General features: G+C 42.9%; 1 protein-coding gene across 1 annotated transcript; it reads right to left on the bottom strand.

The window, feature by feature from the left end:
* Window positions 1-27,656, bottom strand: LOC311112438 (metaxin-2-like). The gene is made up of 10 exons (XM_084155567.1): window positions 27,510-27,656; window positions 22,580-22,627; window positions 22,010-22,056; window positions 17,543-17,615; window positions 16,378-16,454; window positions 9,868-9,960; window positions 9,254-9,292; window positions 5,537-5,662; window positions 3,339-3,415; window positions 1-620 (listed from the first exon to the last, which is right to left on the bottom strand). Exons 1-10 carry the CDS (start codon window positions 27,547-27,549, stop codon window positions 419-421), a joined length of 822 nt encoding a protein of 273 aa, XP_084011693.1. The 5' UTR covers window positions 27,550-27,656; the 3' UTR covers window positions 1-418.
* Between the last annotated feature and the right edge of the window lie 343 nt (window positions 27,657-27,999).

Raw genomic sequence — 27,999 nt, 5'->3', positions numbered from 1 at the left:
TTACTTTCACTTTTTATTTTTAATTATTGTACGTGCATCATGGTTTTTCACAAGCATGATACAAATATGGTACATCTGTGGATTTCATACTTAAGTTGTTTCAATACTAAGCTCAGACTTCCAAAAAGAAACCATAAATTGTGAAGAATAAGAGTTTGGAGGAGTATGGAATTGTATTTTTGTAGGCACTTTCCATTCAAATATCAAACCAGAAACTGCACAATGTGGAAAAAAGAAATCACAATTGCTTTTCATTTTGTTTTTTTACATCAAAGAATCACCACTACATTTTCAGGAAAGTCATACTTCCAGTTTATGGCATTCACAGGCAAGCAGGTGGAGAAAGGAGGACTGGAAATGCAGTAGGATAGGATGGGATGGAGGTGGAACGGGACTGTTGGGCTTCAGGAGATGGGCATCAAAAGAGCGAGGGGCCTTTCGAATAGCCTCTGGACGAGGAGCCAGCTTGGCTGTCCTCGAAGTAGCTCTGCTCAATGCGGCGGCAGAAGGCCAGCAGGTTGCTGTAGCTCTTGATCTTCTCGCCCAGCTCGTCGCTGGTGAGCCGTGTGGTCAGGATGGTGAAGAGGTGGCCGAACACCAGTGCATCCAGCTCAGTGGGTCTGAGGACAAAGGGGAGCCTTTATAACCCATAAAAGTTTGAGCATGGGCTCAACATGATTCTTGACACAAACATACATTCTATTTTTAAAGGAGATCAGATTTAAAAAATATAGATCGGGGGATTGATGGTATATCAGCACAGACAGTGGCCGAGACAGGGCTTAAGCCCCCGTTGCCATGGTCTAGTTCCAATAGTTTGTAGGATTGTGGGTTCGTTTCCCGGGACCACCCACAAGTAAAATGTATGCACGCATGACTAAGTTGCTTTGGATAAAAGCGTCTGCTAAATGGCATATAGTACCAGTCAAAAGTTTGGACACACCTGCTCATTCAAGGGGTTTTCTTTATTTTTACATTGTAGAATAATAGTGAAGATATCAAAACTATGAAATAACACATATAGTATCATGTAGTAACCAAAAAAGTGTTAAACCCCTTTGCCTTTATGACAGCTTTGCACACTCTTGGCATTCTATCAACCAGCTTCACCTGGAATGCTTTTCCAACAGTCTTGGAGTTCCCACATATGTTGGCTGCTTTTCCTTCACTCTGCAGTCCAACTCATCCCAAACCATCTCAATTGGGTTGAGGTTGGGTGATTGTGGAGGCCAGGTCATCTGATGCAGCACCCCAGCACCCTCCTTCTTGGTCAAATACCCATTACACATTTTTCCACATTTTGTTGTGTTACAGCGGAATTTAAAATGGATTAAACTGAGTTTTTCTGTCAATGGCCTACAGACAATACCCCATAATGTCAAAGTGGAATAAAATAAATGGAATTGTCTAGCAATGATCAACAACCAATTCGACAGAGCTTGAAGAATTTTTAAAAGAATAATCGCTGCAAAAGGTGATTCTAACACATATTCACTACATATTCATACTTATGTAAATTAGACATTTCTGTATTTCATTTAAATCAATTTGAAAGTTTTATTTATCAAATTACATGTTTTCACTTTGTCATTATGGGGTATTGTGTGTAGATGGATGAGAAAAAAGTATTTTTAATCCATTTTGAATTCAGCCTGTAACAACAAAATATGGAATAATTCCAGGGGTATGAATACTTTGACGGCACTTGGTCCAAATCATACAGCAAATAAGGCTGTAATTTGTCACCATGTCTATGTGCGGGAGACATTACCATTTAAAAGGCAACATGCCATACCATTGTTGGATTCACAAAGACCTTACATATTTATTCTATGCACCACAATGTATTATGTTGACTATTCTCTTTCTCTGCTCTAGCCAAGGTCAGCCCAGGCAGTCAGTCAATTATACCACATCACATGCAGGCAGCTTTGTAATGGCATTTAAGATTTCATCCATACTGGCAATCTTAATTTTTATTACAGCAAGTTATTGTCTTCTCTTCTAGCATATGACAAGGCCAGGATGTCATTACCAGATTCATTAGAGGCTCAGGGGGGGAGAAAGCTCAGACAATGGGAAAAAGGGGAGCGCTGGTTCATGGATTCAGCAGCGCTATCCTTGTGTAAACTAATCCTGTTAAAACGAATGGTGGGTTCCTTCCGGAGGTCTACCCTGAGGCTAAGACAGACACTCATCAAAGCCCTGACTATCTAAAAAGGTACTGTATAGGCCCGAGTCCGACCCAAAACAGCACATCTAGTCTGCGTCCCAATTCTCCACACTTCACCAAAGCATTGGATTGACAAAGGGTGTGCAAGTACAAGGCTCCTAAGGCTCCTCCTAACCTCTCTTGTTTAGAGAGTAGGAGGAAAACAACCTGCTGAGAGACCTTAAGAGCAGCACTTTAATGTGACTAATGTAATACTAAATAATACAATAAAAGGAGTAATTTAATACATTGAAAGGACTGATAAAGTAAAAGGACTAAAATGTTAGTGCAACAGGCTAATACAACGTAATAATAGGTCTAATATGGTATAGACCAGGGGTGTCAAACTAATTTTGCCCCGGGGGCCCGCATTCGGTCTTCAATGAGGTCCAGATGGCAGCACTGAAAATGTGTTCTACGTCGTCAAAATTGCCAAAAAATAGTCTATCCATTGTTTTTGGAATTTGATGCTCCCTGACTGTCTAGCTTTCATTTAGGTGATTATTAGCGAGCTGGACACAGTAAAAAAAAAAAAAAAAGTTATGAATGTAGGTCCATTATCATTTCTACACATTTTCGATTTGGTTTAGTCATTTTAAAGTATATATTGAGTTTGCCCCCCCCCAAAAAAAAACACCCGCAGGCAGGTTTGTACCCATTGTGGGCCGGATCCGTATGTTTGACACCCCTGGTATAGACCATGTGTGGGCTCTAGCTGGTAATGCCGCCTCCTGCAGCACATTCATTATGGTGTTACAGTGAGTAGCAATCCCACTGCTCCTTTGTATATCTCTCTCTCATTCTGTTTCTTTTCAAGGGCCGGTAGGTAGCATAGCAGTTAAGAGTCGCTGGTTCAAATCCCTGAGCCAACTTGGTGAAAAATCTGTTGATGTGCCCTTGAGCAAGGCACTTAACCAAAATTGCTCCAGGGTCCCCGTCAATAATGGCTGATCCCTGGCCATGATGCCACTCTCCGAGGGTGTCTCAGAGGGAGTGGGATATGCAAAAAATGCATTTCTAATTTACACGTGAAATAGGACAGATGTAAGCATCAACTGTTTTATTATTATTTATTGTCTATCAAAATACATTTAAAGTATTCAAAGAAAAGATTGTATGAACCTACTGCTTATTGAAGAAGTATGGCTGTGTGCCCAGCCTCTGGGAAAGAGCTTGACAGCATTGGCTAACATCTTCATAAACCTGGAGAAGAAGCGTGGAAACAGTTACTATTACAACTATGTGGAAACATTAGCCTGAGATATGAGAGAAAAATCCATCCACACTTTGGTTTTGTTAAACTAGCCACTGACAACAAATGCTAACATTAGCACTTTCAGACCAAAACCCCATGTAAGTCAATCTCCCCTGTTTAGCATTTTTTTAATGTCATGCCCAAATGGATTGTGTTGCTCAATTTGCTTACAATTATTTTGAGAAGATTTGGGCATGACATTTCAAACATGCTAAAACGGGGAATATTGACTTACATGAGGTTTTGAACAGAAAATGCTAACATTAGCATTAATTGGCAGTAACTAGTTTAACAAAACCAAAGTGTGGACTGCAGTAATTCCTTGTCCATAGACTGCTTTCAAGAAGGAAACAAATAATACATCTCTAAAATTGCTGAACTGATTATGGTTCAGGTACTATGGTGTTCTTTTTCAGCTGAGGTTGGCATCTCAGGGCACTAATCTCTGGTGGACAGACTACGTTACAAATGGTATCCTAATGTCTGTCAAAATACAGTGGGATGCAACACTAACAAGCAACAGTTGATCCGGTGCACAGGTTTTCGTCACTGGTTATTTGAACAAATCAAAATTTAGCGGGTGTGCGTTTCTTTTGAAGTTCGCTATACTCAACTTCAGTGGGTTGAGTCACTGACGTGATCTTCCTGTCCGGTTTTGCGCCCCCTCGGCCTCGTGCGGTGGGGGAAATCGTTGTGGGCTATACCCCCCCCAGTATCTATGCTGCAATAGTCTTATGTGCCGGGGGGCTAGGGTCAATCTGTCCTATCTGGTGTAATTCTCCTGTCTTATCTGGTGTCCTGTGTGAACTTAACTATGCTCCCTCTAACATTCTCTTTCACTCGCTCTCTCTCCCGGAGGACTTGAGCCCTAGGACCATGCCTCAGGACTACCTGGCCTGCCGACTCCTGGCTGTCCCCGTCTCCAGTCCACCTGGTCGTGCTGCTGATCCTGTTTCTGCTGTTTTGCCTGCGGCTATGTAAACCTGACCTGTTCAAAAGACGTGCTACCTTGTCCCGGACATGCTGTTTTCGACCCTCTCTCTCTCGACCCTCTCTCTCTTCGACCCTCTCTCTCCCGGCACCTGCTGTCTCAATCTCTGAATGCTCGGCTATGAAAAGCCAAAATGACATTACTCCTGAGGTGCTGACCTGTTGCACCCTCTATTTATTTTATTTGTAACCTTTATTTAACTAGGCAAGTCAGTTAGGAACAAATTCTTATTTACAATGACGGCCCACACCGGCCAAACCCGGACGACGCTGGGCCAATTGTGTGCCGCCCTATGGGACTCCCAATCACGGCCGGTTGTGATACAGCCTGGAATCAAACCAGGGGGTCTGTAGTGACGACTCAAGCACTGAGATGCAGTGCCATAGACCGCTGCGCCACTCGGGATCTCTACAACCACTGTGATTATTATTTGACCCTGCTGGTCATCTATGAACATTTGAACATCTTGAAGAACGATCTGGCCTTAAATGGCCATGTACTTTCATAATCTCCACCCGGCACAGCCAGAAGAGGACTGGCCACCCCTCAGAGCCTGGTTCCTCTCTATGTTACTTCCTAGGTTCCTGCCTTTCTAGTGAGTTTTTCCTAGCCACCATGCTTCTACATCTGCATTACTTTCTCTTTGGGGTTTAAGGCTGGGTTTCTGTATAGCACTTTGTGTCATCTGCTGATGTAAAAAGGGCTTAATAAATACATTTGATTGATTGAGGGAAGATTTGGCCCATAGACTAGCCCGAAACTTGCAAAGAGTGGGGGGGTGGAGCTACTGCCCTGCTTCCACTACTCATTCAAGTATATCGTGGTCCTCTGTAGCTCAGCTGGTAGAGCACGGCGCTTGTAACGCCAAGGTAGTGGGTTCGATCCCCGGGACCACCCATACACAAAAAAATGTATGCACGCACGACTGTAAGTCGCTTTGGATAAAAGCGTCTGCTAAATGGCATATTAAATTTAAATTAAATTTAAAATTAAATATATCCCCCCAAAACCTTATGGAGTATCTGACGAAATTACACAAGGTTTTAGTTCTTGGCTTCCGAGATCACAAGGCACTGACCTGCTCCAGGCTCTTCCCTGCCCAGCCAATGGCAGTCATCTTACGACGGACCTCCCACTGCTTCTGATAGGCCAGGATTTGGTTGAGGGGCCAGGAGTATGGGCTGCTGTATCTCGGCCTGGAGATCTACAGACATGAGGCTGAGGTGAGCTTAAAGGAGAAGTTTCCACATTTTGAACTTTGTCTGGCTTAAGTTTGGTGGTCCTTGTAAACAAAAGGGTCTTGTTACTTTTCATGTTTGTATCTAGCGAATTTAGTTGTTTTTGTAATTAAAGACAAGAAACACTCAAAGATACTTGAAACGCAATTACGCTATTGCCATATAGAAAATATTTGATTAGATTTATAGATATCGGACCTAGGTTCAACTACTATTATTGTATTTCAATTACTTTCAAATACATTTGAAAATACTTTTCCCACATTTGTTTTACGTTAGTCTTATTCTAAAATTGATTACAACAATTTTTTATCAATCAATCTACACACAATACCCCATAAAGATAAAGCAAAAACAGGTTTTAGATATTTTTGCACATTTATTAAAAATAACAGAAATACCTTATTTACATAAGTATTCAGACCCTTTGCTATGAGACTCGAAATTGAGCTCAAGTGCATCCTGTTTCCATTGATAATCTTTGAGATGTTTCTAAAACTTGATGATTGGAGTCCACTTGTGGTAAATTCAATTGAATGGAAAAGCACACACCTGTCTATATAAGGTCCCACAGTTGACAGTGCATGTCAGAGCAAAAACCAAGCCATGAGGCTGAAGGAATTGTCCGTAGAGCTCCAAGACAGGATTGTGTCGAGGCACAGATCTGGAGAAAGGTACCAAAAAATGTATGCAGCATTGAAGGTCCCCAAGAACACCGTGGCCTCCATCATTCTTAAATTGAAGAAGTTTGGAACCACGAAGACTCTTCGTAGAGCTGGCCGCCCGGCCAAACTGAGCAATCGGGGGAGAAGGGCCTTGGACAGGGAGACCAAGAACCCGATGGTCACTCTGAAAGAGCTCCAGAGTTCCTCTGTGGAGATGGGAGAATCTTCCAGAAGGACAACCATCTCTGCAGCACTCCACCAAGCAGGCCTTTATGGTAGAGTGGCCAGACGGAAGCCACTCCTCAGTAAAAGGCACATGACAGCCCACTTTGAGTTTTTTTTGGTAACCTTCCCCAGATCTGTGCCTCGACACAATCCTTTCTCTGAGCTCTACGGACAATTCCTTTGACCTCATGGCTTGGTTTTTGCTCTGACATGCACTGTCAACTGTGGGACCTTATATAGACAGGTGTGTGCCTTTCCAAATCATGTCCAATCAATTGAATTTACCACAGGTGGACTCCAATCAAGTTGTAGAAACATCAAGGATGATCAATGGAAACAGGATGCACCTGAGCTCAATTGAGTCTCATAGCAAAGGGTCTGAATACATATGTAAATAAGATGTTTATTTCTTATACATTTGCAAACATTTCTAAAAACCAGTTTTCGCTTTGTCATTATGGGGTATTGTGTGTAGATTGATGAGGATTTTTATTCATTTAATCAATTTTAGAATAAGGCTATAACGTAACAAAACGTGGAAAAAGTCAAGGGGTCTGAATACTTTCCGAATGCACTGTACACATTAGTGGTGCGTGGGTCAGCTATTTGTTCACCCGCACCCACCTGCAATTCCTAATAACCCACCGCAACATGTGATAAAGCGAAAATCTGAGGCCTGCACCCGCCCGTAACCTGGTAATATAAAAAATGCGCTGTAGGCTACAGTAAAAGACATCGGAACTATTTGACATTTTTTGCCCGATTTAGATACGTTTTTGCTTAAAATAAATGTCCCACATTTTGGTAGGCTATTTGTTAGTCAACTAATTAGATACATGTAGCTTATCTTCTGTCATTATATGTTGCCCTAGAAGGCTAAATAAACCATTGCTCACCAGAATGTCATAATTCGATAGAATGAATGCGTCAATCTAGTTGACATCAATAAAGTTCTGTCATCTCTGCTTCTTTCGCGGAGCAAAGACATTTATGGACAGGGAGAAAATGCAATAACAAAAAAAACTGGAACGCTTTTCTGTGCAAAACGTCCAAATGGCATCAGTTTGACCAGTTGTAAGGAAATAAAAAAAGCAGTGAAAACGACCCAACATGTTTCTGATGATTTCAGTTCGGCTATTTTAAGTGGTTGAAATAATACCAGCTTTTATGATGCTGATAAAGATAGCACCTCTACAGACGGTATCTAACTGCGCATTCACATATTTCTCCACTCCTGTTCCCGAGTCAAAATGTTGCCTACATTTGGTGTATCATTTTAATGCAATAAATACTTAATTCTGTAGGAGTTAATATACGACTATGTTATAGACCTACAGTCAGTGTCCAGATTTCAGTTTCCATTTAACCGATCTGAACAGAAGGCTACAGTTCCCTTGACGTGCCATAGGCCTATTTGAAGTCCCCGTTTTGTGACCGTCTAATTTGTATAGCACTGCTATCATCTTTTTTTACCACTCTACCAAAATATTTCTCAAACATTACTTTTCTGGCCCTTCCCTCTTTATTTTCAACTCTTCATTTCGCATCTTTTCTATTATTGAATTAAACTGTGATATATTCATTTTTGCCTGTTCCCAAAAGCATTTGCCAATTAGCGTGTAGGCTCTTCGCCACACGTACAGTTAGGCCCTAAAGCTTAGGCTAAATTGTACAAGAATGATACACTTATGGATTTTTTAAAGGTATTGTTTTCTCTTTATTCAACTTGCCCTCCACCCACCCGCCCTTCATCCACACAATATTTAATTACCCTAAACCTGCCCACAGGTTATGAGTCAACCCGCGTATCACTAATACACGACTGCATTTCAGTGTTTACATAGAAAACAAGTCACAAAATAGGGATGGGCACGCTTATTCGAAAACTTGATTATCCGAACAGATGTTAGTATTCGAACGTGTATAGATTTTTGTAGAAAAATAATTGTAGGCCTATTTTAAAAATTAAAAGTATTCTTGTGACATTGTTACATGAAGGATATACCATGACAATTGAAAGTGTTATTTTCTAACTCTCATGCTGCGTTTTACATAAAAAAGCATTTGACTTTCAAAGCACATTTAGCCCTCCAGTCAGCCCTGACAAAATAGCCTATGCTATTTTCCCCATTTCAATTAGCTATTATAGGTGCGCACCTAACAGAGGTTCCACAAGACCTTTCACAGATCAATGCAAAACACTCACCAGAAAACTTGTAATAAACAGAATCAGTTCTATCATGGCGAACATCAGACTTCGCTTTCACTGTTGCTGTTAGTCAAAACCTACCAGAGAATACTAACCTAAAAACAACTGAACACTGTCTGCCCTCTGCATTTGTGTCATTTTGATTGGTCAGGGGATGAAAGAGAAACTTATGACATATTAGAGTAATGAAAACATTTCAAATACCCCTCCCTAACATCGAAGATGAATGAATGTTAACCGGGGGAGAACGTTTCTAAATCGGTGTAAAGCAACACACCAGTCACAGCTGATGGCGGCAATAAAAGGGCTATGGAGAAGAGAGGGCAATGAGGGGGAGCCAGCGGTGTGTGTGAGGGCCTAATAAATGGAAGCTCAGTAAAGCATGGCTCATTTATGAGAGGGGGGCCCTGGCCGAGGCTGCAGCCAAATGAAGATGAATGCCCAGGGAGAGCTCTCACCTCGGTCGCCGTGGTATCGTCACACCACTGGATATACAACTGCATAGAGGAAAGAGGGATACAAAGGATGAACACACAGAGAGAACATGGAGGGGAAGGAAGGAGAGGGAAAGGGAAGGATATAAGACAAGATGCATGAAGAGGGGAAGAAATTAGGAGAGAAGAGCTGGAGGGATACAGGGGGATTTGAGATGGGGAAAATTTGAAAATAAACAAAGGGAGGAAAAGTAGTGGGGAGCAGTGAAGGGGTGAAGATGGACAATGATCTAGGGGGAAGAACATTCCTCACAAACAGAGTACATGGTGTCATTGCTTGATTTTACTGAACATTACTAAGGAGCAAAGGACTATCCCCTGATTTCAATGCATACTATAAAAAAACGTCTAGAACCACATTTAGACAATCAAAAAGATATACAATCATGAGACAAGATCATTTCAGGGATATGCTCATTGCATTTCAAACAATTTATTGATGTAACCTCATGAGTCCCTTGCCAAGCACTTCCTTCCTGTGACAGGATTATAGAGAGCTTCATCTGCATAAATACCCACTGTGTATTCAGTATGTACTGGATTATTCTTTCCTGCCTCGAGTGGTTTCTCTACTGTACCTCAGCGGTGAGCAGCATGTTGTTGACCAGCTCCATGTAAGCTTTCATTTCAGCCCTCTGAATGTCATCCAGACCATCACTGAGAGAGTGACCCTGGAGAGAGAGTGATAAGCAGTGATAAGTGTGTGTGTGTGTGTACGCGTACGAGAGAGTGTAGAGTAGCAAGATGCTTAGATAAGCAAGCAGTTATAACAGTAGTGCTTTCAGAAAGTATTCATACCCCTTGACTTATTCCACATTTTGTTGTGTTACAGCCTGAATTCAACATTAATTGTATTAAAATTTTAGTCATTTTAGCAGACGCTCTTATCCAGAGCAACTTACAGTTAGTGAGTGCATACATTTTCATACAAAATGGATCAAATTATGTTTTTCTCAACCATCTACACACAATAACCCCATGATGACAAAGTGAAAACGTGTTTAGAAATGTTAGCAAATTTATAAAAAATGAAATACATCAATATCTCATTTACATAAGTATTCACACCCCTGAGTCAATACATGTTAGAATCACCTTTGGTAGCGATTACAGCTGTGAATCTTTCTGGGTAAATTTAAGAGCTTTGCTAATCTGGATTGTACAATATTTGCACATTATTATAATTTTTGTAATTTTTCAGCTCTGTCAAATTGGTTGTTGATCATTGCTAGACCGACATTTTCAAGTCTTGCCATAGATTTTCAAGCTGATTTAAGTCAAACCTGTAACTAAGCCACTCATGATTGTTTTGGGCAGTTTGCAAACAGGATGCATGTTTTGGAATATTTTTTCTGTACAGGCTTCCTTCTATTTACTCTGTCATATAGGTTAGTATTGTGTAGTAACTACAATGTTGTTGATCCATCCTCAGTTTTCTCCCATCACAGCCATTCAACTCTGTGACTGTTTTAAAGTCACAATTGGCCTCATGGTGAAATCCCTGAGCGGTTTCCTTCCACTCTGGCAACGGAGTTAGGAAGGATGCCTGTATCTTTGTAGTGACTGGGTGTATTGATACACCATCCAAAGTGTAATTAATAACTTCATACTCAAAGAGATATTCAATGTCTGCTTCCCCGTGTGTCTGTTGGTTCCAGTGCGCCTGTTTTGCGCACTGGACTGACGCATTTCTGCGTAACACTGTATTCCGGAATAAACTCTATATTCTGTGATTTACCCTCCTGCGCCTGACTCCTTCAAATCACCCATCACAGCTAGACTGAGGGACCTTAAAGATAATTGTATGTGTGGGTACAGAGAAGCACTAGACATATATAAAAAAAAAAAAAAAGTGAAACACTATTATTGCACACAGAGTGAGTCCATGCAACTTATTATGTGACTTGTTAAGCACATTTTTACTCCTGAACTTATTTAGGCTTGCCATAACAAAGGGGTTGAATACTTGACTCAAGACATTTGTCCTTTACATTTTTTATTAATTTCTAAAAGTTTCTAAAAACATAATTCCACTTTGACATTATGGGGTATTGTGTGTTTTATTTTATTTTTTTATTTCACCTTTATTTAACCAGGTAAGCCAGTTGAGAACAGGTTCTCATTTACAACTGCGACCTGGCCAAGATAAAGCAAAGTAGTGCAATAAAAACAACACAGAGTTACATATGGGGTAAAAAACATAAAGTCAGAAATACAACAGAAAATATATATACAGTGTGTGCAAATGTAGCAAGTTATGGAGGTAAGGCAATAAATAGGCTATAGTGCAGAATAATTAAAATAGTATTAACACTGGAATGCTAGATGTGCAAGAGATTATGTGCAAATAGAGATACTGGGGTGCAAAAGAGCAAAATAAATAACAATATGGGGATGAGGTAGTTGGGTGGGCTAATTTCCGATGGGCTGTGTACAGGTGCAGTGATCGGTAAGGTGCTCTGACAACTGATGATTAAAGTTATTGAGGGAGATAAGAGTCTCCAGCTTCAGAGATTTTTGCAATTCGTTCCAGTCATTGGCAGCAGAGAACTGGAAGGAATGGCGGCCAAAGGAGGTGTTGGCTTTGGGAATGACCAGTGAGATATACCTGCTGGAGCGCAGACTACGGGTGGGTGCTGCTATGGTGACCAATGAGCTAAGATAAGGCGGGGATTTGCCTAGCAGTGATTTATAGATGGCCTGGAGCCAGTGGGTTTGACGACGAACATGTAGTGAGGACCAGCCAACAAGAGCGTACAGGTCACAGTGGTGGGTAGTGTATGGGGCTTTGGAGACAAAACGGATGGCACTGTGATAGACTACATCCAATTTGCTGAGTAGAGTGTTGGAGGCTATTTTGTAAATGACATCGCCGAAGTCAAGGATCGGTAGGATAGTCAGTTTTACGAGGGCATGTTTGGCAGCATGAGTGAAGGAGGCTTTGTTGCGAAATAGGAAGCCGATTCTAGATTTAACTTTGGATTGGAGATTATTTATGTGAGTCTGGAAGTTGAGTTTACAGTCTAACCAGACACCTAGGTATTTGTAGTTGTCCACATACTCTAGGTCAGACCCGTCGAGAGTGGTGATTCTAGTCGGGTGGGCGGGTGCCAGCAGCGTTCGATTGAAAAGCATGCATTTAGTTTTACTAGTGTTTAAGAGCAGTTGAAGGCTACTGAAGGATTGTTGTATGGCATTGAAGCTCGTTTGGAGGTTTGTTAACACAGTGTCCAATGAAGGGCCAGATACAAAATGGTGTCGTCTGCGTAGAGGTGGATCTGAGTCACCAGCAGCAAGAGCGACATCATTGATATACACGGAGAAAAGTGTCGGCCCAAGAATTGAACCCTGTGGCACCCCATAGAGACTGCCATAGGTCCAGACAACAGGCCCTCCGATTTGACACACTGAACTCTATCTGAGAAGTAGTTGGTGAACCAGGCGAGGCAGTCATTTGAGAAACCAAGGCTATTTAGTCTGCCAATAAGAATGCGGTGGTTGACAGAGTCGAAAGCCTTGGCCAGGTCGATGAAGACGGCTGCACAGTACTGTCTATTATCAATCGCGGTTATAATATCGTTTAGGACCTTGAGCGTGGCTGAAGTGCACCCGTGACCAGCTCGGAAACCGGATTGCATAGCGGAGAAGGTACGGTGGTATTCGAAATGGTCGATGATCTGTTTGTTAACTTGGCTTTCGAATACTTTCGAAAGGCAGGGCAGGATGGATATAGGTCTGTAGCAGTTTGGATCTAGAGTGTTACCCCCTTTGAAGAGGGGGATGACCGCGGCAGCTTTCCAATCTCTGGGGATCTCAGACGTTATGAAAGAGAGGTTGAACAGACTAGTAATAGGGGTTGCGACAATTTCGGCAGCTAGTTTTAGAAAGAAAGGGTCCAGATTGTCTAGCCCAGCTGATTTGTAGGGGTCCAGATTTTGCAGCGCTTTCAAAACATCAGCTGCGGGGGGGGCATGGGCAAGTTGCAGCAGAGGGTGCAGAGTTGGTGGCCGGGTTAGTGGTAGCCAGATGGAAAGCATGGCCAGCTGTAGCAAAATGCTTGTTGAAATTCTCGATTATTGTAGATTTATCGGTGGTGATAGTGTTTCCTAGCCTCAGTGCAGTGGGCAGCTGGGAGGAAGTGCTCTTATTCTCCATGGACTTTACAGTGTCCCAAAACTTTTTGGAGTTAGTGCTACAGGATGCAAATTTCTGTTTGAAAAAGTTAGCCTTTGCTTTCCTGACTGCTTGTGTATATTGGTTCCTAACTTCCCTGAAAAGTTGCATATCGCGGGGGCTATTTGATGCTAATGCTGTACGCCACAGGATGTTTTTGTGCTGGTCAAGGGCAGTCAAGTCTGAGGAGAACCAGGGGCTATATCGGTTCTTAGTTCTGTATTTTTTGAATGGGGCATGTTTATTTAAGATTGAGAGGAAATTACTTTTAAGGAACAACCAGGCATCCTCTACTGACGGAATGAGATCTATATCCATCCAGGATACCTGGGCCAAGTCAATTAGGAAGGCCTCCTCGCTAAAGTGTTTTAGGGAGCGTTTGACAGTGATGAGGGGTGGTCGTTTGACCGCGGACCCGTTACGGACGCAGGCAATAAGGCAGTGATCGCTGAGATCCTGGTTGAAGACAGCTGAGGTGTATTTAGAGGGTATGTTAGTCAGGATGATATCTATGAGGGTACCCATGTTTACGGATTTAGGGTTGTACCTGGTAGGTTCGTTGATAATTTGCGTGAGGTTGAGGGCATCTAGCTTGGATTGTAGGATGGCTGGGGTATTAAGCATATCCCAATTTAGGTCACCAAGCAGTACAAACTCTGAGGATAAATGGGGGGCAATCAATTCACATATGGTGTCCAGGGCACAGCTGGGGGCTGAGGGGGGTCTGTAGCAAGCGGCAACAGTGAGAGACTTATTTCTGGAAAGGTGGATTTTTAGAAGTAGAAGCTCAAACTGTTTGGGCACAGACCTGGATAGTATGATAGAGCTCTGCAGGCTATCTCTACAGTAGATTGCAACTCCACCCCCTTTGGCAGTTCTATCTAGACGGAAAATGTTATAGTTGGGGATGGAAATTTCAGAATTTTTGGTGGCCTTCCTGAGCCAGGATTCAGACACTGCTAGAACATCAGGGTTGGCAGAGTGTGCTAACGCAGTGAATAACTCAAACTTAGGAAGTAGACTTCTGATATTTATGTGCAAGAAACCAAGACTTTTGCGATTACAGAAGTCATCAAATGATAGCGCCTGGGGAGTAGGAGTGATACTGAGGGCTGCAGGGCCTGTGTTAGCCTCTACATCACCAGAGGAACAGAGGAGGACTAGAATAAGGATACGGCTAAAGGCTTTAAGAACTGGTCTTCTAGTGCGTTGGGTACATAGAATAAAGGGGGCAGATTTCCAGGTGTTATATAAAAGATTCAGGGCATTATGTACAGACAAGGATATGGAAGGATATGAGTAAAGTGGAGGTAAACCTAAGCGTTGGGTAACAATGAAAGAGATAGCATCGCTGGAGGAGGCATCAATTGAGTCGGTCTCCGCGTGTATAGGGGGAGGGGCAAAGGAGCTATCTAAGGCAGGTTTAGCTAGGCTGGGGGGTCTACAGTGATATAGTACAATTCGAAATAACTGAAACAACAATAAACTAACCATGTTTGGGCTGAGGCTAAACATAAACAGGATGTAGTACCGTAAAAAGGAACAGTCCAGCAGATATCAGCTGTATAGCTGAGTTATCATAAGGTCCGGTGGTGAAGCACTAGTGAGTAAGAGGCCACGGCTAGCGTGTGCTAGCGGGCCAGGGCTAGCAGATGGATGGAATCTTCGTGGTTATCTTCGTGGTTAACGTCGTAACCACATCAGACGATTTCGTCGGCAGACCAGTCGTGTAGGATCGGCGGGGCTCCGTGTCAACACTAGGTGGTCCCGTCCGGTTGACAGAGAAGTAGATAGCCGGGAGATGGGCCTAGCTCAGGATGATTAGCCAGACCACAGCGCCCGTTTTGTTGTAGCCAGCTGGTAGCGATGAATCCGGAGTTAAAGGTCCAGTGATTCAGTGATTCCGGCGGAAAAACTGATATGTTCTGGGTCGGTAACGCGCTGTGCAGACTGGCCGAATATCCGGTGATCAATGTCCAGTGATTAAAATTAATCCCGTGGAAAAAAATCCAATGTTCTGGGTGAAACACCGCTAGCTGTGGCTAATAGCAAGTAGCTAGTTCAGTAGCTAGTTCAGTTTAGTGAGTAAGAGGCCACGGCTAGCGTGTGCTAGCGGGTCAGGGCTAGCAGATGGATGGAATCTTCGTGGTTAACGTCGTAACCACATCAGACGATTTCGTCGGCAGACCAGTCGTGTAGGATCGGCGGGGCTCCGTGTCAACACTAGGTGGTCCCGTCCGGTTGACAGAGAGGTAGATAGCTGGGAGATGGGCCTAGCTCAGGATGATTAGCCAGACCACAGCGTCCGTTTTGTTGTAGCCAGCTGGTAGCGATGAATCCGGAGTTAAAGGTCCAGTGATTCAGTGATTCCGGCGGAAAAACTGATATGTTCTGGGTCGATAACGCGCTGTGCAGACTGCCCGAATATCCGGTGATCAATGTCCAGTGATTAAAATTAATCCCGCGGAAAAAAAATCCAATGTTCTGGGTGAAACACCGCTAGCTGTGGCTAATAGCAAGTAGCTAGTTAGCTGGCTAGCTAGTTTCAACTGGAGATTCTAGATTCTAGATAAAGGTAAGTCAATAATAGAATCCGTTCCACATTGAGTGAGGCGGGTTGCAGGAAAGTATATCTTGTAGAAGGATGAAAAGTCTGATAGGGAAATATGTACGAAAAATAGGGTATTTACAGGCTATTTACAGACATACGATAAAAACACAACTGCACTACTACGCCATCTTGGAAAGTGTAGGCCAGTGACGCAAAATATAAATGTAATCCATTTTAAATTCAGGCTGTAACACAACAAAATGTCAAAATGTCAAGGCAGGTATGTGAGAGAGTAGCAGGGAGAGATTGATGACTGATCTTAAAAAGGGCATGGTCCTGCTGCTCATTCATAAGGCTCACTTACCTTTGCCTTTGTAAACTGAACTATGGGCCCCAGCTCAGACACAACCTGATTTCCCACATGGACAAAGGGGACTTTACCTGAAGAGAGAGGAATAAGCAATATAAAAGTTCAAATGTAGTGACAAAAGGAAAGAAGAGAGAGATTATGGAATGCATATTTGAACCTCTCTGTAAATAAGCATCTGGTTTCCTATGTTGTTATTCAAAACTGCCCAGTAGGCTGCACTGAGTGCAGAGCTACTAGGTCTAATCAAATTCAGAACATTTAGTAACGTGTCTGAGTGGGTTTGACCGGGCAGAAATCTATGATGAAGCTTGAGTCTCTTATGTGTTGGTTTTGAGTGTTCAACTAACCTTTTTGCTTACCTTGAATTCCTTACAAGAAAACATTACACAGAAATCATATAAATGTGGTAATATTGAATCACATTTGCAAATCACATCATTGGTCAAACACTAGGCTACATTACACTATTGGATTCTCCAAATCTCAGGTTGGCTATGGTGTTTTGTTCACCCTTTTTGAGAAAATGTAAACATTATTTCACTCTATGCAAGGTGGTCGGTTATGAGAGGGGGCTGGAGAAGGAAACGAAGGATTCACATTCGCATAAAATAAATGTAATCTCCAAATGGCGTAATTTAATTTTAATGCTGTGATATAAAACATTGCCTCAGTCACACTGTGCAGATATTCTTCAGTTAAAAACAGCCTAAGATGTATGATTCCTACATTTGTTAAAAGTAGATTCAGGCATTGAGAAAGACTAATTTAGAGCATGATTCAAATTTATCTGAGAGCGGCAAACCTAGTCATGGTTTTACAGAGTCATCCTTTAATATTGGTCTGCCAGGTGCAATGTAATCATGTGTGATGCTCCTACAAAAGGCCTGTCCACATCCAGGGGATAAAGATCTACACTACAGACATACACATACCTAACTGCAGTCCCCTGTAGCTCAGCTGGTAGAGAATGGTGCTTGCAATGCCAGGGTTGTGGGTTCGTTTCCCATGGGGGGCCAGTATGAAAATGTATGCACTCACTAACTGTAAGTCGCTCTGGATAAGAGCGTCTGCTAAATGATTAAAATGTAAATGTAACAGGAAACCTAACGCGCACACACAAACACACACCACACTTTTTTCAATAGTGTGGAGAACTCACCAGATGGGGACATGTACTCTGCGTTTGACCGACAGGACACAAGAACAGGCAGATTGCACATCCTCAGATAAGCCTGAGACAAAAAACAGCATTTCATATGAACTAGGCCTGAACAACACAGCTAGTTAACAGTCTAAATGCAGTAGATCAAATAGCGAAAATCAGATGGAATATGCTTAGTATTCATGACTGTGATTGTTTTCTTACCTTCAAATGACATTCAAGGTAAATCAATATTACAAGAACAAAATAGAATAATTGGGTTTAGGCCTACAGTGGGGAGAACAAGTATTTGATACACTGCCGATTTTGCAGGTTTTCCTACTTACAAAGCATGTAGAGGTCTGTAATTGTTATCATAGGTACATTTCAACTGTTAGAGCCGGAATCTAAAATCCAGAAAATCACATTGTATGATTTTTAAGCAATTAATTTGCATTTTATTGCATGACATACAGTGAGGGAAAAAAGTATTTGATCCCCTGCTGATTTTGTACGTTTGCCCACTGACAAAGAAATTATCAGTCTATAATTTTAATGGTAGGTTTATTTGAACAGTGAGAGACAGAATAACAATAACAAAAAATCCAGAAAAACGAATGTAAAAAATGTTATAAATTGATTTGCATTTTAATGAGGGAAATAAGTATTTGACCCCCTCTCAATCAGAAAGATTTCTGGCTCCCAGGTGTCTTTTATACAGGTAACGAGCTGAGATTAGGAGCACACTCTTAAAGGGAGTGCTCCTAATCTCAGCTTCTTACCTGTATAAAAGACACCTGTCCACAGAAGCAATCAATCAATAAGATTCCAAACTATCCACCATGGCCAAGACCAAAGAGCTCTCCAAGGATGTCAGGGACAAGATTGTAGACCTACACAAGGCTGGAATGGGCTACAAGACCATCGCCAAGCAGCTTGGTGAGAAGGTGACAACAGTTGGTGCGATTATTCGCAAATGGAAGAAACACAAAAGAACTGTCAATCTCCATCGGCCTGGGTCTCCATGCAAGATCTCACTTCGTGGAGTTGCAATGATCATGAGAACAGTGAGGAATCAGCCCAGAACTACACGGGAGGATCTTGTCAATGATCTCAAGGCAGCTGGGACCATAGTCACCAAGAAAACAATTGGTAACACACTACGCCGTGAAGGAGTGTAATCCTGCAGCGCCCGCAAGATCCCCCTGCTCATATAGAAAGCACATATACAGGCCCGTCTGAAGTTTGCCAATGAACATCTGAATGATTCAGAGGAGAACTGGGTGAAAGTGTTGTGGTCAGATGAGACCAAAATGGAGCTCTTTGGCATCAACTCAACTCGCCGTGTTTGGAGGAGGAGGAATGCTGCCTATGACCCTAAGAACACCATCCCCACCGTCAAACATGGAGGTGGAAACATTATGCTTTGGGGGTGTTTTTCTGCTAAGGGGACAGGACAACTTCACAGCATCAAAGGGACGATGGCCGGGGCCATGTACCATCAAATCTTGGGTGAGAACCTCCTTCCCTCAGCCAGGGCATTGAAAATGGGTCGTGGATGGGTATTCCAGCATGACAATGACCCAAAACACACGGCCAAGGCAACAAAGGAGTGGCTCAAGAAGAAGCACATTAAGGTCCTGGAGTGGCCTAGCCAGTCTCCAGACCTTAATCCCATAGAAAATCTTGGAGGGAGCTGAAGTTTCGAGTTGCCAAACGTCAGCCTCGAAACCTTAATGACTTGGAGAAGATCTGCAAAGAGGACTGGGACAAAATCCCTCCTGAAATGTGTGCAAACCTTGTGGCCAACTACAAGAAACGTCTGACCTCTGTGATTGCCAACAAGGGTTTTGCCACCAAGTACTAAGTCATGTTTTGGAGAGGGGTCAAATACTTATTTCCCTCAATAAAATGCAAATCCATTTATAAAAATGTTGACATGCGTTTTTCTGGATATTTTTGTTGTTATTCTGTCTCTCACTGTTCAAATAAACCTACCATTAAAATTATAGACTGATCATGTCTTTGTTAGTGGGCAAACGTACAAAATCAGCAGGGGATCAAATACTTTTTTCCCTCACTGTAAGTATTTGATACATCAGAAAAGCAGAACTTAATATTTGGTACAGAAACCTTTGTTTGCAATTACAGAGATCATACGTTTCCTGTAGGTCTTGACCAGGTTTGCACACACTGCAGCAGGGATTTTGGCCCACTCCTCCATACAGACCTTCTCCAGATCCTTCAGGTTTTGGGGCTGTCACTTGGCAATATGGACTTTCAGCTCCCTCCAAAGATTTTCTATTGGGTTCAGGTCTGGAGACTGGCTAGGCCACTCCAGGACCTTGAGATGCTTCTTACGGAGCCACTCCTTAGTTGCCCTGTCTGTGTATTTCGGGTCATTGTCATGCTGGAAGACCCAGCCACGACCCATCTTCAATGCTCTTACTGAGGGAAGGAGGTTGTTGGCCAAGATCTCGCGATACATGGCCCCATCCATCCTCCCCTCAATATGGTGCAGTCGTCCTGTCCCCTTTGCAGAAAAGCATCTACAAAGAATGATGTTTCCACCTCCATGCTTCCGGTTGGGATGGTGTTCTTGGGGTTGTACTCATCCTTCTTCTTCCTCCAAACACGGCGAGTGGAGTTTAGACCAAAAAGCTATATTTTTGTCTCACCAGAACACATGACCTTCTCCCATTCCTCCTCTGGATCATCCAGATGGTCATTGGCAAACTTCAGACGGGTCTGGACATGCGCTGGCTTGAGCAGGGGGACCTTGCGTGCGCTGCAGGATTTTAATCCATGACGGCGTAGTGTGTTACTAATGGTTTTCTTTGAGACTGTGGTCCCAGCTCTCTTCAGGTCTTTGACCAGGTCCTGCCGTGTAGTTCTGGGCTGATCCCTCACCTTCCTCATGATCATTGATGCCCCACGAGGTGAGATCTTGCATGGAGCCCCAGACTGAGGGTGATTGACCGTCATGTTGAACTTCTTCCATTTTCTAATAATTGCGCCAACAGTTGTTGCCTTCTCACCAAGCTGCTTGCCTATTGTCCTGTAGACCATCCCAGCCTTGTGCAGGTCTACAATTTTATCCCTGATGTCCTTACACAGCTCTCTGGTCTTGGCCATTGTGGAGAGGTTGGAGTCTGTTTGATTGAGTGTGTGGACAGGTGTCTTTTATACAGGTAACGAGTTCAAACAGGTGCAGTTAATACAGGTAATGAGTGGAGAACAGGAGGGCTTCTTAAAGAAAAACTAACAGGTCTGTGAGAGCCGGAATTCTTACTGGTTGGTAGGTGATCAAATACTTATGTCATGCAATAAAATGCAAATTAATTACTTAAAAATCATACAATGTGATTTTCTGGATTTTTGTTTTAGATTCCGTCTCTCACAGTTGAAGTGTACCTATGATAAAAATTACAGACCTCTACATGCTTTGTATGTATGAAAACCTGCAAAATCGGCAGTGTATCAAATACTTGTTCTCCCCACTGTAAGACTATAAAATCACCAGGAAATCAGCTCAAAGTGATTTTAATTCAGGAAATGTGTTCCTAAGTATTCCCACACATAAATAAAGAGGCATATGTGATCGTATCCTAATGTAATCAAGGTTTGAAATGATTCTGTTTTTGTCAAATACTATGTTTGGGAATCTTGTAGGCAATTTGCAGTGTACAAATTATTTATAACTATGTTCCAGCCACCCAGACATTTAATTGGAGACCCTGATCTATCCATCCGGGCCAGCCTACAAATGTGACAACTGTAGCCGAGTCTGCCTCTCAAGAGTGGACTTCACAGCCACAGCAGACACTGTGCTAAGACCTAACTCCCCAAAGGCACGAGAAATCTATGGTCTCCCGGGTCTGCGATGATGAATGATCAAGATATTGGTTTCAGACCCCGCTGGTGACAATGGCGCCCAACTGTGGGACAGGCTCTTGTTGGTGAGGAGGTCAAAGGCGGGTGAATGTAGCGGACATGAGTCCAGCTCATGGTCTAGTGATGAGGTTGGAATTTCCTGTTGGTCTAATGGTCAATACGTTGATTTCTCCCATGGGAGACCTGGGTTCAGATCCCGTCCATGACATAGGCATGCACAGTTGTATACCAGATCGCTACGATAGTGCCAACGACGACGAGCAGCCTTAGCAAAGCATCTGTATATCTTCACAGCGGTTTCCATGCAAAAAAAAAAATCTTACATATAACGATGTTGGATTTTAATGAAAACAGGTGTCTTATGAAAAGTTTAATAAAATAGTTTGATCAAATATGACAAACCCTATCAACACGGTCGCCCATGTTTGATCGGAGGACTAGCTTTACGGGACCCATGTACTGTATGGTATTTTAAGTTGGCCTAGCCTATACCACAACGCAACATTTGTTTGTGTAACGGCTAATACCAACAAGCCAACTCTTGGTTTCACATCCTATTTGGCTATGGCAAAGGCATAAACATGATCTTACCTGTACAGCAAGTGATGATGCACAATCTGACAGTAGTATCTGGTCCTCTGAAAAAACAAACAGGCCAACAGACAGACATGCATTCGCACATTATAAAGTGACAAGATACACTGCAATTTGGCTAAATGCAGATACCTATGGCTCAAACAGTTTTACAATTCTTAATCCTATATTCCTCTCCGAGACATTAACATAATTTTCCTCAACATTACATCAAATAACTTTTATTGACTTGAAGTCTATGGTTAGCAGTGTACTAGTAGTGCACAATATTGTAGGGTTTAGGGCTTAAGCCTAAACTAAAAACGAATTAATTAAGTAACAACTTTAGCATTATTTAGATTTTAGTCATTTAGCAGACGCTCTTATCCAGAGCGACTTACAGTTAGTGAGTGCATACATTTTTCATACTGGCCCCCCGTGGGAAACGAACCCACAACCCTGGCGTTGCAAGCGCCATGCTCTACCGAGCTACAGGGGACTACAATACATGACTTAACAATGTAAATGCGGAAGTAGGTATATGAACAGTTTTGTCTCTGTAAAGTGCAGAGTGAATGAATGGCTTACCTCTCAGAGGCTGATACAAGGTGGCATTTTCAGGCCATGGCTCCGCAGCTGTGGGAAAACATATGCAGGAGAGCATTGGCAAAAGGTCACATTGAGGAGTTTGTCAGGTTGCAGAACAGTGACACTGTTGTGACATGATGACTTTTGAGCTTAAGCCAATCTGAAAGGCAGCATCATATAAAATGTTCCTGTGAGGATGATTGAATTTCAGAGGGCTAGTAGAACATTGCCTGGGGATCAGACCACCAACGTCTGGGACATTACACCGTTTATTCTGGAAATGATCCTCTCAGGTCCTCTACAACCCAGAATGTTGAATAAAATTACATTTGAACTTACTCTACCGGTTGTCTGCATGGTTGGTCCTTATGTGGCAAGATATGAGACAATATATCCACAGTAAAGTATTATTAAACCAACTTTTCAAAGCGCTGGTAATGCACCTTAAGCATTGGCCCTACCGAGCTAAAGAACCAGCTGGCGCCTGTTATAAAATGTTTGTAAATTATGTTGAAAAAAAAATAACTATGCCGTAAAAAAAAACAAAAAAAAACATCTGCAACTAGTCTTGTATGTACCAGCCCAATAATGTCCACTTCACTTTCACGCACATCTCGTGTGGCAGCTTTGATTAGCCAGCCGCATCCCCGTCCAGCCATCACTCGCCTGCTTCTCTACGTCCGCTCTTCCTGTGCATTTATTCATCCATCAGTTTTTAAAATATAATTTAGCCGTAATGGTGAGCGGGGATGCAGACCCTGATGAGTCTTCTGTTGTTACATTTGTACATTTGGAGCAGCGTGCAGAGCGAGCAAAGTTGACACATTATATAATTTCATCGCCTGCCTAGTTAGCTACCGGTGTCGCCCCCGCCTCCCACCTGATAGCTAGCACAGTGTCCTTCGCTCCCGCCAGCTGAACACCTTCCCTCGTCATCGTTAACAGAACTGTGGGAACGCAGTGCCCAACAGGCGGGGGCGAAGGACACTGTCTACCGGTGTCCTAGCTAGCTAGCTACATATCCCACCTGCTATGGCCACCCGGACTATTTGCATTGACACCCCCCCCCCCCCCCCCCTTTTGTTTTTACACTGCTGCTACTCGCTGTTTATTATCTATGCATAGTCACTTTACCCCTACCTACATGTACAAATTACCGACTAACCTGTAACCCCCGCAAATTGACTCAGTACCGGTACCACCTTTATATAGCCTCAAAATTGTTAATTTATTTTGAAACTTCTTTTAATCTTTTTTTTGAAACTTTAGTTTATTTAGTAAATATTTTCTTAACTATTTTCTTAAAACTGCATTGTTGGTTAAGGGCTAAGTTGTAATGTTTGTGAGGGCCGAGAATCCACTCTCACATAGGTACGTGGTTGCAAAGGGCATCAGTGTCTTAACAGCGCGATTTGCCAAGGCAGGATACTCTCAGCGCAGCCCTATCCAGAAATCTGGCAGTGGCTTCTGATTAAATTCAATTTTCACAGAAACGCTTGCTGCAATTTCAATGAGGCTCTCTTGTTCAGATATCGGTAAGTGGACTGGAGGCAGGGCATGAAAGGGATAATGAATCCAGTTGTTTGTGTCGTCCGTTTCGGGAAAGTACCTGCGTAATGGGATGTAGCTCAGTTGGTAGAGCATGGCGTTTGCAACGCCAGGGTTGTGGGTTCGATTCCCACGGGGGGCCAGTATGAAAAAAGAATAATGTATGCACTCACTAACTGTAAGTCGCTCTGGATAAGAGCGTCTGCTAAATGACGTAAATGTAATTGCGCACCCAGCTCATTCAGGTGCTTCGCTACATCACATTTGACATTGTCTGTAAGCTTGAGTTCATTTGCATTAGTAACGGTTAATGTGATTGGATGTTAATTATTTGACAAGGCTACCTGTATTTGACTTTGTGTTATTATTTCGCTGAACACTAGATGGTTTAATTTGATTTTTGGCAGCGAAACGAGGCTACTCAGGCGAGAAAAAACGAAAAGTATAGCACCGTTGGAAAATCTAAATGGACTGTTTGAAAATGTGAATCACATTTTTATTTGGCGTACCCCCGACGGCATTGTACACCGGTTTGGGAATAGCCGGTATAGAAAATAAAAAACAGAAATACCTTATTTAAGTAGGTATTCAGACCCTTTGCTATGAGACTCGAAATTGAGCTCAGGTGCATCCTGTTTCCATTGATCATCCTTGAGATGTTTCTACAACTTGATTGGAGTCCACCTGTGGTAAATTAAATTGATTGGACATGATTTGGAAAGATACACAAGTATCTACATAAGGTCCCACATTTGACAGTGCATGTCAGAGCAAAAACCAAGCCATGAGGTCGAGGAATTGTTCGTAGAGCTCAGAGTCAGGATTGTGTCAAGGCACAGATCTGGGGAAAGGTTTCAAATAAATTCTGCAGCATTGAAGGTCCCCAAGAAAACAATGGCCTCCATTCTTAAATGGAAGAAGTTTGGAACCACCAAGACTTTTCCTAGAGCTGGCCGCCCAGCCAAACTGAGCAATCAGGTGAGAAGGGCCTTGGTCAGGAAGGTGACCAAGAACCCGATGGTCACTCTGACAGAGCTCTAGAATTCCTCTGTGGAGATGGGAGAACCTTCCAGAAGGACAACCATCTCTGCAGTACTCCACCAATTAGGCAGTTATGGTAGAGTGGCCAGACGGAAGCCACTCCTCAGTAAAAGGCACGTGACAGCCCACTTGGAGTTTGCCAAAAGGAACCTAAAGGACTCAGACCATGAGATACAAGATTCTCTGGTCTGATGAAACTAAGATTGAACTCTTTGGCCTGAATGCCTAGTCTGGAAGAAACCTGGCACCATCTCTATGGTGAAGCATGGTAGTGGCAGCATCAATGTGGGGATGTTTTTCAGTGGCAGGGACTGGGAGACTAGTCAGGATCGAGGCAAAGATTAACGAAGCAAAGTACAGAGAGATACTTGATGAAAACCTGCTCCAGAGCGCTCATGACCTCAGACTTGGGTGAAGGTTCACCTTCCAACAGGACAACAACCCTAAGCACTCAGCCAAGACAACGCAGGAGTGGCTTCGGGACAAGTCTCTGAATGTCCTCGAGTGGCCCAGCCAGAGCCCGGACTTGAACCTGATCTAACATCTGGAGAGATCTGAAAATAGATGTGCAGCGACGCTCCCATTCCAACCTGACAGAGCTTGAGAGGAGAAATGCTCCAAATACAGGTGTGCCAAGCTTGTAGCGTCATACCCAAGAAGACTCAAGGCTGTAATCGCTGCCAAAGGTGCTTCAACACAGTACTGAGTAAAAGGGTCTGAATATTTACGTAAATGTGATACGTTTTTTATTTCTTAATACATTTGCAAAAATTTCTAAAAACCTGTTTTTGCTTTGTCATTATGGAGTATTGTGTGTAGACTGATGAGGAAAATAAACAATTTAATCCATTTTAGAATAAGGCTGTAACGTAACAAAATGTGGAAAAAGTCAAGTGGTCTGAATACTTTCCGAATGCACTGTTTGTAGTTGCTTTTATTCAAACACATAGGGTGTGTCTGTTTATATATAGAAAAATATGTTGGTCGAAAGAACAGGATGACTCTCGTCGACCAAGATTTGATTTTTGTCGGGGGCAGCCCTAGATCACCATTTGCCTCATGCAGCACAACATCTCCTTCGCATAGAGTTGATCAGGCTGTTGATTGACACTTCAATGGCTGTGCAAAGTTGCTGGATATTTTTAACTAGTCAGTTAAGAACAAATTCTTATTTTCAATAACGGCCTACACCGGCAAAACCCGGACGACGCTGGGCCAATTGTGCGCCGCCCTATGGGACTACCAATTACGGCCGGTTGTGATACAGCCTGGAATCGAACCAGGGGATCTGTAGTGCAGTGCCAAGCACTGAGATGCAGTGCCTTAGACCGCTGTGCCACGAGGTAGCCCATATTGGCGGGAACTGGAACACGCTGTTATACACGTCGATCCACAACCATGGAAGAACTGGGACATTATCAGCTTCCAGGAATTGTGTACAGATCCTTGTGACATGGGGCCGTGCATTATCATGCTGAAATATGAGGTGATGGCGGCGGATGAATGGCATGACAATAGGCCTCAGGATCTCGTCACGGTATCTCTGTGCATTCAAATTGCCATTGTGTTCGTTGTCTGTAGCTTAAGCCTGCCCATACCATAACCCCACTGCCACTATGGAGCACTCTGTTCACAACGTTGACATCTGCAAACCGCTCGCCCACACTACGCCATGCCATACATGTGGTCTGCGGTTGTGAGGCCGGTTGGACACACTGCCAAATTCTCTAAAACGACATTGGAGGTTTATGGTAGAGAAACAAACATTCAATTGTCTGTCAACAACTCAGGTGGACATTCCTGCAATCAGCATGCCAATTGCACGCTCCCTCAAAACTTGAGACATCTGTGGCATTGTGTTGTGTGACAAAACTGCACATTTTAGAGTGTTTTTTTATTATCCCTAGCACAAATTGCACCTGTGTAATGATCATGCTGTTTAATCAGCTTCTTGATTTGCCACACCTGTCAGGTGGATGGATTATCTTGGCAAATGAGAAATGCTCAATGACAGGGATGTAAACAAATTTGTGCACAAAATGAGACACATACGCTTTTTGTGCGTATGGAACATTTCTGGGATCTTTTATTTCAGCTCATGAAACATGGGACCAACATTTTACATGTTGCGTTTATATTTTCGTTCAGTGTCGTTTAATATGATAAGCTAGCTAGCTAGCTAGCTACCTCATTTGTCAGTGAAGCCACAGACAAAAGGGAAGCTTTCCACAGCTAGCTAATGGCTAGCGGCTAGCTTAGCTAGCATCTGATGCTAGCTAACAGCAAAACGAATCCTAATGACGTTAGCTTTATGTTGCAGAACACAGATTACACACATTACCTGCTATCTGGGAGACGAATGCCTCTGCAGCAAGAGACATGATGAAATCGGACAGAAAATCAATCCAGAATGGTGTAAAATAAAATGTAGCAAACAAGGTTAAGGGCACGTTTAGCGTAGAGTACTAAAGATGACGTCAGACGCAGTGGTACGTCGCGCCAGTTTTTCCTGTTCCAACTTTAGTTCAATAACAATCGTTCTGCCTACACATCCCTCTGATCTGGGACCATATCCACACTCAGAGTAGGAATGCTGACCTAGGATCTGAGAAGGGGTTAGCTGCAGCCTGAACCAGTATCGGGGAAAAGGAGGCGATGTATAGGACAAAACCTCCTCTCTGCCCAGAAAGCTACCATTCACCAGCTCTGCTAGCCTTATAATGTCAAAATAATAACCAAATATTACATTTACCTGCATTACGCCCGGTATGTACTTCCAAAAATTTACAAGCAACCACATTTTTTAAATGGATTGTTTTTGACCGGAAAAG

Source organism: Coregonus lavaretus (assembly GCF_964263955.1).
Source record: "Coregonus lavaretus genome assembly, chromosome: 38".
Taxonomy (NCBI): domain Eukaryota; kingdom Metazoa; phylum Chordata; class Actinopteri; order Salmoniformes; family Salmonidae; genus Coregonus; species Coregonus lavaretus.
The sequence above is the reverse complement of the archived record's forward strand: the minus strand, read 5'-3'. Positions and strand labels throughout refer to the sequence as shown.